This window comes from Rhea pennata, chromosome 1 (genome assembly GCF_028389875.1).
Source record: "Rhea pennata isolate bPtePen1 chromosome 1, bPtePen1.pri, whole genome shotgun sequence".
NCBI lineage: Eukaryota > Metazoa > Chordata > Aves > Rheiformes > Rheidae > Rhea > Rhea pennata.
The window spans coordinates 110855303-110869617 of record NC_084663.1 but is presented as its reverse complement, the minus strand read 5'-3'; the positions used below and the strand labels follow the sequence as shown (position 1 = coordinate 110869617).

The window sequence follows — 14315 nt, the reverse complement described above, 5'->3', positions numbered from 1 at the left end:
GGGAATGTTATGTTGTTATGTTTCTAGGTACGTTATACGATCTCAGGAAGAATATTATATTTAGCTGTGTGTTTCACTATCGTAAATTCCCTGGTAGTGGGATTGCTTTAAATATATGGATGTTAAAGCACAAAAGCAGAAAAACTATAGGTAAATTAGATTAATTGCAGTTATTCATGGAGCTGTCATTAACCCAGGAGAAAGTTTAGACTAATGATAGTAATACAGAATGTTGTGCATTAAAGATGATATGTATTTCTATACAAAAAATAAAATTGAATAGTTTTAACTTTAGTCATTTATGAAGATGAAAAATATTTCATTAAGTTACAAAATTCTGATTTTTTTTTTTTAATGAACTTTAGATTATTTTTGATGCCTTTAAAAGGCCTGGTCAAAGTGATATTGCCTTGGATGATATTGGCCTGACAACGGGAAAGTGTAATGAAAGTGTTTATCTAGAGCCAACTGTGATTCCAGCTTCCCCTACAATGCCTTCACTTCCCAGTAAGTAATCATTAAATTACAATCTATTACCATTTCTGATTGATAGTATAATTGTATTTGAGTAACTCAGGATTTGTAAAAACTCTCCTCATCTTAATAAGGTTCTCTCTACAGCATTATGAAATTCTCTTTAAGATCTTATGTGAGGGGTCCTTTCCCATGGTTCCATTGATATCAATGGAACTAGTAGATTCATAGCTTAACTTATCAGTACATTAGCTTCTCAGATTTGAAGAATTAAGGATAACTGAAGAATTCAGAATTTATCTTGTTAGTGAAGCCTCCAGAAAGCCAGTGAAGGAGAGGGAATTAAAAACAGAAAGAGAATTACTACCTTTATATTTGAAATAATAAGCAATGTAGCAGGGGAATAAGTGAATGAGCAATGTCACATAATATGACTGTACCAATATCTCAATAGTAAAAATTTTCCAAGCTCTAAGAACACATGCACATACATGGACTTCAACAGAACCAAAAGTCCTATGTTTATGGGAATAAATCTATAATAGTGCTAGACTGGTTTAACAATGGAGCACAGTCTATGTGAGTGTCTAATAATCAAAATGGAGATATTATCTGGAACAAGACTCACAATAAATAAATTCTTTCCAATATGCATTTGGCTATGTTGTTCCTCTTGTATTTGGTTATACTAAAATTACTAAAATATATATATATTTCCCTCAGAAAAATCTGAATAGGAAAGCAGAAAGGAAGAGAGTTGGCAGTTCATATGATTTGGGAGGAAGTGAATGAAGGAAAAGGAACAATCCAAAGACTCTGTCTGCTAGTAAGAAGTTTTAATTTTTGCATTGATTATGAAAAGATTCAAAACCAAAGCCTAATTTTTGCAATTATTCTTCTGCTAACTCTTCTCCCTGTGGTAATGCAGGAGTGATAATTAGCTGTTCACTTTAGAAATAATAGAAGGACTTTTTTCCTGCCAGGTGGAGCCTCACAATTTCTCACTATCTCTTAAGCACACGTTCTGAACCTTATGTCCAGTGGGAAATGCAGGAAGGGATTTTTTTTTTGTTTCTTTGTGCATTTTTGCCATCTTCACCAAGTCAAATAAAGGTTAATTAAATATGAGCAATTCTGTCTCCACCTATAGTGTGTATATTTTTCCCCTAACTTACTGCATGGCCCCCTCCAACCCATCACATTCCAGAGTATTTTATTTTAGAGGAAGACACAGAGATTTAAACTTTCTCAAAACATTCAGATTTCGTAGAACTAGTTCTCTCTCAGAAAAAATATGAAGAAATACATGTAGCCATAATTATGTATCTGGAACATTTCTATAAAACAATGAAGAGAGATTACATCTGATGTTAACCAGGTCCACTCACTCTGAAAGAAAAAAATGGTACAAATATGAATAGAGCTTGTGGAAAATTCGTTAAAATATTTCATAGGGTTTTGTAATTTATTGTCAAAAAGGCAAAAAGTTTTTTGAAAAAAAAAGCATTCTATAAAAGACCTTTAAGCAGATGGTTTGAGTATGTTCTAGTACTGCTTCCTATTAGATTTGTTGTCATTTACAAAGCACAACTAGTTGCTCTCTTGACCCCACGTAGTAAAAACAGTGGTCTAAGATTAAAATAATAAGACTATTTGCAATGTACTCATGTTGAAACACTGTGTACTAGTACTGTCATTCTATCGTCACATTTAAATCTAATGCATTAAGACAGGCAAGAAAACAGAATCTTCTAAATACAACAGTAAAGCTCCATCATGAGCTCCAATAAAATGTCTCTGTCATCAAAATTAAGATTCGATAACACTGAAATTAATTTCAGTGTTATAATTTGCCAAAATGAATTTTGAAATTTGATTACACTCTTCATTAATGTAAAATAGTAGTGAAGTGCTGCCTGCCATCTCTAGGATTCTTTCAGATGCTGTAGACAAATCTGCTTCACAAGTTATCATTCAACTGAGTAGAGGTAAAAAATCTCTTTACTGGGTAATGGCTGTGTGCTGCTGTAAAAGCGCCAAAGAAATGTCATTCAAACTATAGATCTCTGCCCAAAATGTGATAATAAAGTCTGAACATTCAAAAAAAATGAAGTGGTCATGTGGTATATGGCTCCACATGAAAGAGATTAGAGAGGTCCCTTCTGTCCTTCAGTGTGACACAAAAGCTGTCACTGGGGAAAACCTAGCTGTTTGCATTCTCCTATTGTAGAGGCATGCTAAGTATATGTCTGCAATCTGCTGAAAAATGTGAATGTTATCAATCATCTTCAAAGATGTATGGCATGACTTTGATGGACCTGGTGCAAATTTACAAATGTTGTGATTATAAACAAGCGATGAAAGAATTTGAGCTGAGCCAATTTCCTTTGCTAGGCTTAGAGCTGCACTAAGAGGTCCTGGCATCATTCACAGTGCCACAGAAGCTGAAAGAAAAGTCAGAGATTTTCTGCAGGATGGTGGGAATAGGGGGTTAGTTCTGATTTGTCTTTTGCACTAGACTGTCAGCCTACATTTTCATCGAAAAGTATTGCTTTCATCTTCATACCCATTTATAAGCTGTCTTTTGACACAAAACAATGCGAAAACTACAGTGTAGGTTCCACCCTTAAGATGTATATATCTGTATAAACTAAGGTTTTGGATAAAGCACAAAGGAGTTTTTTTTAATGAAGAAGCCATGTATCATTTTGCCCATATAAGGTAAATGATGTCCTATTCTGCAGTGTTGAAAAACTCCCCCATTATGCTCCATGAAAGAGCATATAATATTCCAGAAACACATATAATATTCCAGAAAAAATGCCAAAATTATCTTTATTTGTTGTGATTGGTATTTACAGAATGTAGTTGTCATTCTAAGACATACAGTTGAAACATCATATGCTGGTTAGCCAAAGTATCATTGTTACAATTTCTTTTCATTTCAGAATACAAAGTTCATTTCATTTCACTGTTTCTTGCCAGGACTGATTTGGTCAGATAGAAAGCTCTACAAGATGGCTGTCATGAGAAAGTTCAAATCTTTCCTGTATTTAGTGGAGCTTCCTGACAGTGGGATTCAGCTGGTAGCCCCAGAAAGCCGGGCTATTATACAGGCCTTAAGCAAGAAGTTCTTCGTATGTAACTCTGACAGACTTACCTAAAAGCAAAATTTAAGCCGTAACAGGAGATAATTTTTAGTCAAAGTCTGAAAGTTGACAAAATTATTTTTTTCATTTAAAAATATATATTAAAAATGGGGTAGGTTTCTTTTGCCTTACATTCTGTTTCCTGGAGGGAATAGAAAAGTAGAGTTTATTTTTGAAAGAAGTAACTGAGAGAAACTGAAGTGAGAAAACACCAAATTTCTCTCTGATGGTAAAGCTGACATTCCTCAATATGAAGTAAAATTTTGAAACATGGATCTGATATATTTCAGATATAAACTGTCTTCCACTACTGCATATTTAAAGGGAATATCACAAAGTATGTGACAGTGTGCATATGTGCATACACGTACGTATAATATTTGCTTTTAAATATCAGGCAAGGAAAATTTCCCAAACCAGAAATCTAGCAGTTCAGTCTAAATATACCTTATCTTAGTCTCTCAGAGTATTCCATGAATGATTGTCATGAATGCATGCCATACAGTAACTAGCCCATAATAGCTTAAATCTTAAAAAAAAAAAAAAAAAAAAAAAAAAAAAAAAAAAAAAAAGTAAAAAGGATCTGGTATTTTGATTGAAATGCAAAATAATTCCTTTCTCATTGCCTGATTATTCCTCTTATAACCCACAAATCTCTACAAATGATTGTGATTTTGAGTTCAGTTGTGCAAAAAGATGAGATCAGATAACTTCAGATCCAAGTCTTGAAGTAATGCCTCTCAGACCTTTTGGAATCACAAATGGATGATGACTCTCAGATATTTCTGATAGCCCTTTTAAATTGCTATAGTAATAATAATAATAGAAAGTGATACTTTTTAAGTTAAGATCTAGTATCCCTTAAAGGATTTTAGGGGCTGTAGTCAATGGCAGAATTTGACCTGGTGCATTTTTCCTCTGTTGCATTCAGTGCAAACAGAAAATGCATTACATGTTACTTTTCCAAAAGCTTAATCTGAAAATACAAAAGGAATGATAGGTAAATTCATTAGTTGCCACAAACTGCAGACTGCAATAATCCTATACTTGCTTTACAAAGCTGTCATCAGTGGAATATTTCAGTGGAAATATCTTTTCTAATATTGGAGTAAAAACAAATGTATTCTGTCCAAGCTGTTAGAACAATGTTCTATGATATTCAGGCAAAATCTTTAAAAGAAATAGAGCTACCAGTTTAAAGAAAAAAATCTAATGTATTTAACTATAACTTTAAATTTTGTTAGTGTTTATATATAAAATTACATATCCATGTTTAGCGTAAGTAATTTTTTTATTAGAGCGATCGTTTTGAGGAAAAGGCAAATGGCTACTTTCACTGTTTAAAGGGTTTAACTGAAAGAGGTTTTAGGGTCTTGATGAAGTTAAAATAACAGTATGAGTGTTTAAAATAATTAAATATCATGCATTTATATGCTATACTGTGGTTGTGACCCATTTACCTAAAAACACTGCATAATAGGAAAGTTATGAATCCTATTTTTGGCTAGTCTTTTAATGCTCTGTTTCAACATGCGAACAAGCTTTTGTACCTTGCTATGCCATCAATAGGGTAAACTAGAGAGGCAGGTACTATAAGTGCTTCTGCAAATTTTTTACAGTCATATGTATCTAGACCATTACTAATATATGTTGTTAGGTAAAGCACAGCAGAGAGCATCCAGCTGTTTAATATAAAAATGTACTGGAAAATAATTTTAAAAGTCTTAAACATTTAAAAGCACTGTCCCTTTCATAACTCTGTCACTGAGCACTAGTTAGTGTTGCCTGGCTCACTAACACCACGTAACATTGGTAACCTCCTTGTTACTGTATTGTCCCAGGGGCTTCATCTCACCTTCACGTACTGCTTTCAGATGTATTTGGAGAAGCCTAAATCATAGAATTGGTAAGGTTGGAAGGGACCTCTGGAGATCATCTAGTCCAACCCTCAAACGAGTGGCCCATACGGGGATTGACCTCACGACCTTGGCATTAATAGCACCATGCTCTAACGAACTGAGCTAAACTTAACCTCTTAATACCTGTGCAGATCTCTTCAGAGTCCCTTAATGTACCCTCGTCTCAATACAAACCAATCCAAAACTTATAATTCCATTTCATAATTTAGTAGTCTAAAGATATTCTGGAAACTCATATTCTATTTTTCCTTAGGAAAGTTCAAAGTGTTTTCACAAAATGTGACTAAGAAGTACTATCACCTTTCTACCAATGTAATACTTATGCTAATATCTACCAAAATAGTAGATACACTAATAGACATACTTGTTTTGAACTATAATAGGTTTTGAACCTCCTTACATAAAAGTTTAATGTGAAAGCTTTATGTTTAATTGATGAGTTAAGCAACATTAGTTGCAGTAATAACAATAATTAAGTAATAATACACTAGCTAAGTTTAAGAAATCAGAAAAGATACAACTATTTATTTCTTACCAAAGCTTAACTGCAATAGATGAAGTGTCCACCTGAGCAGTTATTTTTAGAAATTTTAAAGATATTTTTCAGCTAAAATTTGGCTACCATTAAACTTTCAGATAAACTCCATTGGTTAATATTATAGCTCTGCTTGGTGTTGCTCTATAGTTTATTTGCTCGATGAGGAAAAGATCTTTCTACTTAAGCATATCTCTGATAGAACTGCGAGAAGAGCAATTAGATAATAAGAAAGGTGTACATGCTTAGTTCATAAATAGATTATATTTGGGGGAGGAGGATTTTCTTGTCTTAATTTCACATCTTGCTTTCATATTAATGTACTAGTAAATGATATAGTTAACAGTTAACACACACTTTCTTCACATTTTTTCTCATATGCATAGCTGACAGACCAGTAGTCACCAAATGAGGGACAGGCTGTGCCCTTCAACTAGCTACATGGAGAAGACTTCTCATAACACCATCACGAATGCAGTTGTGCTCAGAGGCACTAAAGCTTCACAGACAGCAGTATCTAGCTATAGCTGCAGGTAACACTGAGGCATTGATTGAGTGGATCAGCAGATCTGACTTAGTTACTCTAACAAGGACAATGAAGTTCTTGCACACCTTGCTTCCGCAGTGCTCTGTGACCTCAGGGGAGCAGTGACTTCTCTCAACCTAAAGTTTAGGCAGTATGTTAATGGCACCGTAACTGAACCCTTGTAGTGATAATTTGAAGTTGAATATCCTGTCCATAAGATTACTTTTCCCAAATATATACAACTAGAGGAAATAACTGTTAAGACTATAATCTGTAGTATCCTTATTATCGATTGAAACATGATATACTGCCTTGCTTTTGCAATCAGTTAGATGTATTTTATTTTTTTATATGTTTGCTTTTTCAGCTGACTGTGGAGGGCCAGTTGAACTCTGGGAGCCAAACAATACATTCAGCTCTGAAAACTTTCCAAATAATTACCCTAATCAAGCTTCTTGTAAGTCACTCTTCTCTAAATGTCCAGCAAAGTTTAGTTGGATAGAAATAGAGGTTATAATATGCTTTCTCAAGTCAGATGCTGTCAAGCAGAAATGATCTAGGTTATACACAGCAAGCTCTTCTAACTGAAGTCTACATGGCAAGTTAGCAGAAGCTAAGGAATCATGTGCCAATTGAGTGAAAAATGATGAAGACAAGCACAGTCCCTTGGAATGGGTTCAGGCAAGCCAATTCCGTCATGCCTCTTGTGTGAAACATGTTTGTGTCAATACAGCAACAGAGAAAATGCTGAAGGTCCCTGTTTCACCTAACTGTATTTGGCAGATTAGTAGTTCACTGCCTCTTCCATTCAACAGTAAATCTTTTTAAGATAAAAGAATGTATATATGCACTTTGCAAGTGAGCCTCCCCTGTATTGTATATTTCCTTCCATACCAATGGAAAGATGGCATTATTTTACTGATGTTACTTGAATTATATTAAGGTACATCTGGCAAAAGTGAGAAGAAAATTAGATTTATAATGTGTCATGGTTCTACACGATGTGCTGATGATGCATGAAGCAAGGTAAAAGAACCTTGCCATTGTTTCTTAATGAATTTTCAATTTTTTATTACTTCACCTTTTACTGGAGAATTGTGTTGGGATGCTAATCATAGGAGCTGTAATTCTTTGTTTCTGTCCCACTGGAGATACGGCTCTCATTTCAAGAGATTATATTTGGGAGAGGAGGATTTTCTCTGGTTTCTCTGCTGGTGAGAAGATTGTTTTCATTCTGTGAAGAGGAGGGAAAAAACCTTTTTTTTCTACTTTCTTTGCAAGATTTCTGTAATATCCATGAAGGACACTTTCATAAATTAAATTCAATAATGGGTAGATTAAACTGATGCAAATACTTCTGTAAAAAGAAGAATAACTTGAAAGACTTCTGTGATTAATTTTTGTTTTAAACTATCTTATTATTAAATAGCAGAAGACTTAAGTAACAAAATTATTTGTTACATTTTCCTAGTGGCAAAAGAATTAGTTTTGTTACTTTATGGAAATTCGCAGTTGTGATGAATGCTAATGGTGATGAATGCATGTATGTATGACTTAGGAGCCTAATCCAATTTTCAAAAGTTGTTTAGTGAACCAGAGTCAATGGAATCTGGAATCTTGACAGCACTTATAAAGATAAGATTTAGACTTCTAAGCCTCTTGAGTGATCTTGAATACTTTAGCAGAGATTTTTTTCCCCAAATCCTTTAAAATGAAAATGACATAGTACATTCATGAAAATGAACATAACAACTGGAAAGTATTTTGTTTGTGTGTGTTTTGTTATTTTCTAGGTATATGGTATTTAAATACTGAAACGGGGAAAAACATTCAGCTTCATTTTCAGTTTTTTGATCTGGAAAATATTTATGATGTAGTTGAAGTCAGAGATGGCAGAGGAGCAGATTCCTTGCTTTTGGGCAAGTAACACCACTGAGTGCTAAGATGAATCAGACAGCTGGACAAAAATAATGGATCTAATAGAGAATTAATTCTCTCTAATTAATTAATTAATTAATTCTCTCTAATTTTATTCTATATTTCTTCATCTTTATACATCTTGGAAATTAGGAAGAGCAAATTTATTTTATGTGGCATCACTTTCCCAAATGTTTCCACGGGCTCAGCTTTCCGTACAATCCAAAGGAAATTGACTGCTCAATCAATACGGAAGCTAATCTGTGTAGACAAACAGAAACATAATCATCTCTTAGACAAACTATTTTACTGTACTGAGGTGTCAGATTTGGAGTTGAGATTTGGTCCATACTTTCTAGTATATAAAAACTAAACAACTAAAAAATGTATTCATATTCTCCTGGGCAATAGCTGTTTATACAGGGCAAAACCCATTGCCAGATGTCTTCTCTACAATGAACCAGATGACAGTACTGTTCCTCACAGATGAATCTTCAACTAAGAAGGGTTTTTCTGCAAATTTTACATCTGGCTACCATCTAGGTAAGTATATGATCCCTTGTATTTTACAAGAGGTTACACAAAATGTCAAATACATTTGATTAAAAAAATGGATCTCAGTCCTTGAGCAATAGAAATATGAAACAATTAAAGACAAGGTCTAGCAGCATACTCATCTGCTTTTCACTTTTTCTGGAATGCTATTACAAAATAGCATTTATAATATTTATTACTTGGAGCTACTTGGGAGAGTCCAGTGTAGGGCTACAAAGATGATCAGAGGGCTGGAGCACCTGCCCTATGAGGAACGGCTGTGAGAGCTGGGCCTGTTCAGCCTGGGGAAGAGAAGACTGAGGGGGGATCTTATCAATGTGCATAAGTACCTGAAGGGAGGGTGTCAAGGGGACGGGGAGAAACTCTTTTCAGTGGTGCCATGTTACAGGACAGGAGGCAATGGGCAGAAATTGAAGCACAGGAAGTTCCGCCTGACCGTGAGGGGGAATTTCTTCCCTGTGAGAGTGACAGAGCACTGGACCAGGTTGCCCAGAGAGGTTGTGGAGTCTCTTCAGGAGATACTCAAGGCCCGCCTGGATACAACCCTGTCTAACATGCTCTAGGTGACCCTGCTTGAGCAGGGGAGTTGGACTAGATGATCTCCAGAGGTCCCTTCCAACCTTGCTGATTCTATGATTTATAGATCACATCCTCTAAAAGAGAATAATGTATATGGTAACTGATTAATGTTTGTAATATGGTCTATCTTGTATCTTTAAAAATTTGATCTTTAATGTGCTAAGGGTCTGGGAAAAGTTACGGTTTAAAATATTTGAGCAGTAATGTTTCTGCTCCCAGCTGTTTCCCTGCTGAAAGAATTATGTTTGTGATTGTAACGAGGACCTGCAATTAGACCCTTCACTTGGACAAGTAGTTCTGCAGAAGAAAAAGAAAAAGCAGTATATGTTCACAGATAATGGGAAAGGGAAAAGGGAAAAGGAAAAGAGGAAGGGGAAGGGAATCATAACAGGAAAGGAAAGGTTCTGGGTACTATCCACTCAATTTTTCCTTCAGGTGAGCTGGAAGATCTCCACAGAACATGAACCTTGAACAATAATTATGGTTTCATCTTCATTTCATTTTTTATTTCAGGAGCTTGTGAACCTGAGGAGTATCGCTGTGGTAGTGGGAAGTGTATACCATTACATAATCTTTGTGATAACCTCATCCAGTGTGAAGATGGATCTGATGAAGCAGAGTGTGGTAAGGTTTCCTTCACACAAAGAAAAGGAGTATGTGAGTGCTTGGTAGAAATTACGTAGGAATATAGCTATGCAACTTCAGCTGGTGTAAACTACTGCAGCTGCATGCAAGTCATACCAATTTAGACAGCACTGCCTGGCTGATCTTGTCTGGGAGGAAAAACAAAGTCACTTCTTTGAGAAAATGCAGGAAAGCCAGTGGAGATCTCTGGGAAAGGTAGGAAGTTCCTCTGTGCTTAAAACTATGGCTTCTTATAGTGGCCTGTCCAAGCCTCAAAATTAGTTAAAAACTCATTAATGTTCTCTGTTTGTGTCCCTATCATATTCCAAAATTCTATCACTTTCTGCTATATGTGAGTTTCACAGCAATATGAGTGCTACAGTATATGGTAGAGAGTAACATTCTCCTTGTTGGAAACTCCCAACTGATCCTGGGCCTGTGAAACTGATCCTGTCTGGACTCTCGCTCACATAGGCATTGATGTAGAGCAAAGGGATGGCAGAGCTGCAAAAGCCTCATCTATTGCTCACAGTGGACGTGCAGGTTTCTATGACAAGGAGAGCAGCAGCTGCTGTTGCATAGCCATCTGGCTATTCAGATTCTTTCCAAAATTTTAAATGTACGGTATATGCTTTATTTCACATAATATAGAAATAATGCCCCCTAAACAATAATTTAAATATAAAACCAGTGGTAATAGCATGTTGGTCCTAGCAGAGAAATTAAACTGCTGTTTCTGATAAAGTGCTGTTCTGACAACGCACTATGGAGCACTAATGGGAGAGTTAAAAGCAGGCTTTTAAGCTCGGATACAACGTTATGTTCTTTTGTTTTAAAGAGGACATTCAAGGATCAAGTACATTCTTGGACATGTGCTGGCAGTTCTCATTGATCTCAACATCTTTTTTACACACATACACTTGCACACACAAGTATATGTATATCAGAAGGCACAGGTTCATTCTTCCAATTGGCGCAGGTAGCTGTTTTGTTTCACATGTATTCTGCCTTTAGAAATGCATAGAAAAAAAAAATCAGCTTCTTCTTAAGCAAAGAAGATCTGGAGAAGATTTTTCTGCCATTGTTAAAGAAGAGACAGATACAGTAACCATCACCTACATTAATATTAAATATATTTTCCCAAAGATTTTGCCATGGATTGTCTGGTACTTCATAACAAATTACTTCACACTAAAGGGTTGGAAAAATTGTTTCCAAAAAATAACAGTTAAACCAAAAAATGTGCTGAACCAATCTAAGTCTCAGAATGAAATGAAAATTTAATTATATACCCTCACACTGAGTCTTTTCAGTGTCCAAAATTATTACTCATTTTCCTGAAACCCATTTCAATTTCTCATGAGATGTGGCAATATAAAGTAGGCAAACTGCCATTTGCAACTACTCTGACTTCTGAAACTTCCCAGGAACTTCAAAGAAAAGGTCTAGGATATCCCATCCTGTGCAGAATTCTGCAATATATGACATTTGAGTTAAACAGTTGTTAAGATTTCATGTTAAGATTCAAGCTTCTCTCATTGCTTACTGACATCTCAAAAGCAAGTCACCAGTGCATCTGGAGAAGAACATGGATCCGATAAGGAGAAAGGAAAATGATATCTTCAAGGAGAAGATAGGCAAGGTGTCAAAAGTAAATTGGAGAAATCTTGACAGTGCAAGCAATTCTCAGATCATTCAATACTGCTCCAAAATTCCTCATAGCTGAGGCTTCCTATCTATTGAAGGGGCATTCTCAAAAATATAATTATTTTTACTATAGTGTGTGACCTTTATTTCTGTGGAAATATTTTGATAGAAAAAGGTTTTCTGGACAGCTTATATTTTTCAAAATTTTTTATTTGTGCCACTAGTAAATTAAAATCCTTCTTTCTACCCCATCACTCCTTGTTTATATTAGCAATAACCTGAAATGTAGCTTGACTCCTGAGTCATAGGAGTGATTCTGTTGTCTTCTGTTGACCTTCTGGTCAGACTTCCTTAGTCACTATCCCAATAGCATAAAATTTTTCACAAAATACTCAATGAATTAATAATAAATCATTGAAATATTTCCATATTTTTGTTCTGAATATTTTGTTTTGAAAGAAGTTTTGATAAAAAGATTGATTTACAGGGCGATTTTTTTAAAAACTAAAGCTGCAAAGAAAGCAAACGTTGACTAAGATCCCATAACAATAGGAAAAAATGGATTTTCCAGTTCCTAATATTTACTTCCTCTTCAATCTATATTATTAAACTTCCTGTAGCTAAATCTTCACATAGTAGGTGGAAATAACATAATGCTTGCTAAGATGAAACCTTGGTTAGAAAAAATGGGAAATTTACTGCTTTACTGAAGCAGCTGAAGTGTCTATTTGTGAGACACCTGCAAAATACAGGCTATAAAGCTCTCCTGTAGCAGAAATATAGGAGGAGATAACCATAGCATTTCCTTCCTGGGAGGCTGCAAGATCCTTGAGACACTCAGTTTTTTATTCCCTATCATATTTTAACTTTTTTTGTTCTTTGCTGGCATTAATAAATATGTCTATATTATATTTATGTGGGGTTTGATGGTGGTGGTGGTGGGGTTGTTTGTTTATTTGTTGTTATTTTAAACTACCTACCTAAAATGCTTATGTCCATTTTGGTCTACAGTGCGATTGCTTAATGGTTCTGTAAGCACCCAAGGGCTGATACAGGTCAGGACTGGGAAGACATGGAGCCTGGTATGTGCAGATAATTGGAATGAACAGATTTCAGACAGTGTTTGCCAGCTGCTGGGGCAAGAGTGAGTGCATTTGTCTTCGTAACTTGTTTGCAACTCTGTTAAGTCTGTGCATTTGTGTTTTCCTCATTGTTTCACTAGTGTCTTTACCATCCAGAAAGCTATATTTCAAGGTAAATTCAAGATAACCACTTGTGTATTCTGCAGTTGAGCTCCCAGTATGTTTCATATCTGTCATTAGACCTGATCTGCCGAGATAAGAAGCTAATTTTCTCTTAAGGTATGGCAAGGGGAGGGAAATTTTATCAGGAGAAGCATATGATTCAAAACAAAACAAAACAAAACAACAAATTTAGCTTCAGTCAGCATGCAGCAAGATTTTCAGGAAAAAAGCGAGGAGGGTTGGGTGAAGAAGTGGCATCTTTTAGCATCTATGGCAAAATTTATGGCCCCAATGCTGACCTTACTTACACTGTATGCAGCTTCACTGCCATCCACTGAATAACAAATGATTTTCCTACAGTGCTGAGGTTTTTAGGGGATGTCACTCATCCAAGTAATAATCAAATGAAAGCCTTAGCTTGCAATTTATTATTTTGGTCTCCAACCAAAGTAGGATGCCTGAAAATGCCTTTCTGATAAATTAATTATAGAAATAAACAGTTAAAAGGACTTAGAAAAATACTCAAATGTTATTTAAAAATATTTTTAGTCATTAGATGATAGATTGTATGCTATTTTATTTTTTTCTCTTCAGTTAGGTATTGTATTTATTACATTTCAGATACCTGCATGTACAAAGCGTGATTATAATTTACATATGTAGTTATCTCATTTGTGATGGATATAAGGACATAAAAAGTATGACTAAAGGTCCCTCTAGTCAAATATCCTGTACTTTACTGGCTGATAGTCTTCTTCCTTTCCTTCTTTCTCCTCTTTTCCCACACCCCCTTTCTTCTATTCTTTCTGGAGACTGCTTATTTCTTGGTCTGATTATTTAATTTACATTTTTACATTTCATAGGCCTCAATGAGCTTTGTCTTCCATGATATTTTCTTTTAACTTTAACTTACTCATGCTTTTGTCTCCATAACATTCTGTGGTAATATATTCAGAGTTTGTCTCTAGAAACTAGTCAAATATACTAATTAAAAAAACTCTCCCACTAAGTTTTCTGTATTAGTTCTTTCTGATTCCATTGTTCAGTTTATTACATCTTCTCATTGCTAAGAGAAAGTATTTCTGAACCTAAGTTGTGTCACATTCTCTTATCCTCAGAACAATTCTTGTTTTGGATCCTACAGAG

The 14315-nt window shown here is 35.1% G+C and overlaps 1 protein-coding gene across 1 annotated transcript in view; it reads left to right on the top strand.

Annotated features, from left to right (window-relative positions):
• TMPRSS15 (transmembrane serine protease 15) overlaps positions 1-14315 on the top strand; it is a 57304-nt gene that overhangs the window by 30101 nt on the left and 12888 nt on the right. The window contains exons 14-19 of the mRNA XM_062575186.1: positions 366-507; positions 6971-7060; positions 8397-8522; positions 8932-9063; positions 10168-10278; positions 12937-13069. Coding sequence (XP_062431170.1) covers positions 366-507; positions 6971-7060; positions 8397-8522; positions 8932-9063; positions 10168-10278; positions 12937-13069 — 734 coding nt within the window. The remainder of the gene's footprint in view (positions 1-365; positions 508-6970; positions 7061-8396; positions 8523-8931; positions 9064-10167; positions 10279-12936; positions 13070-14315) is intronic.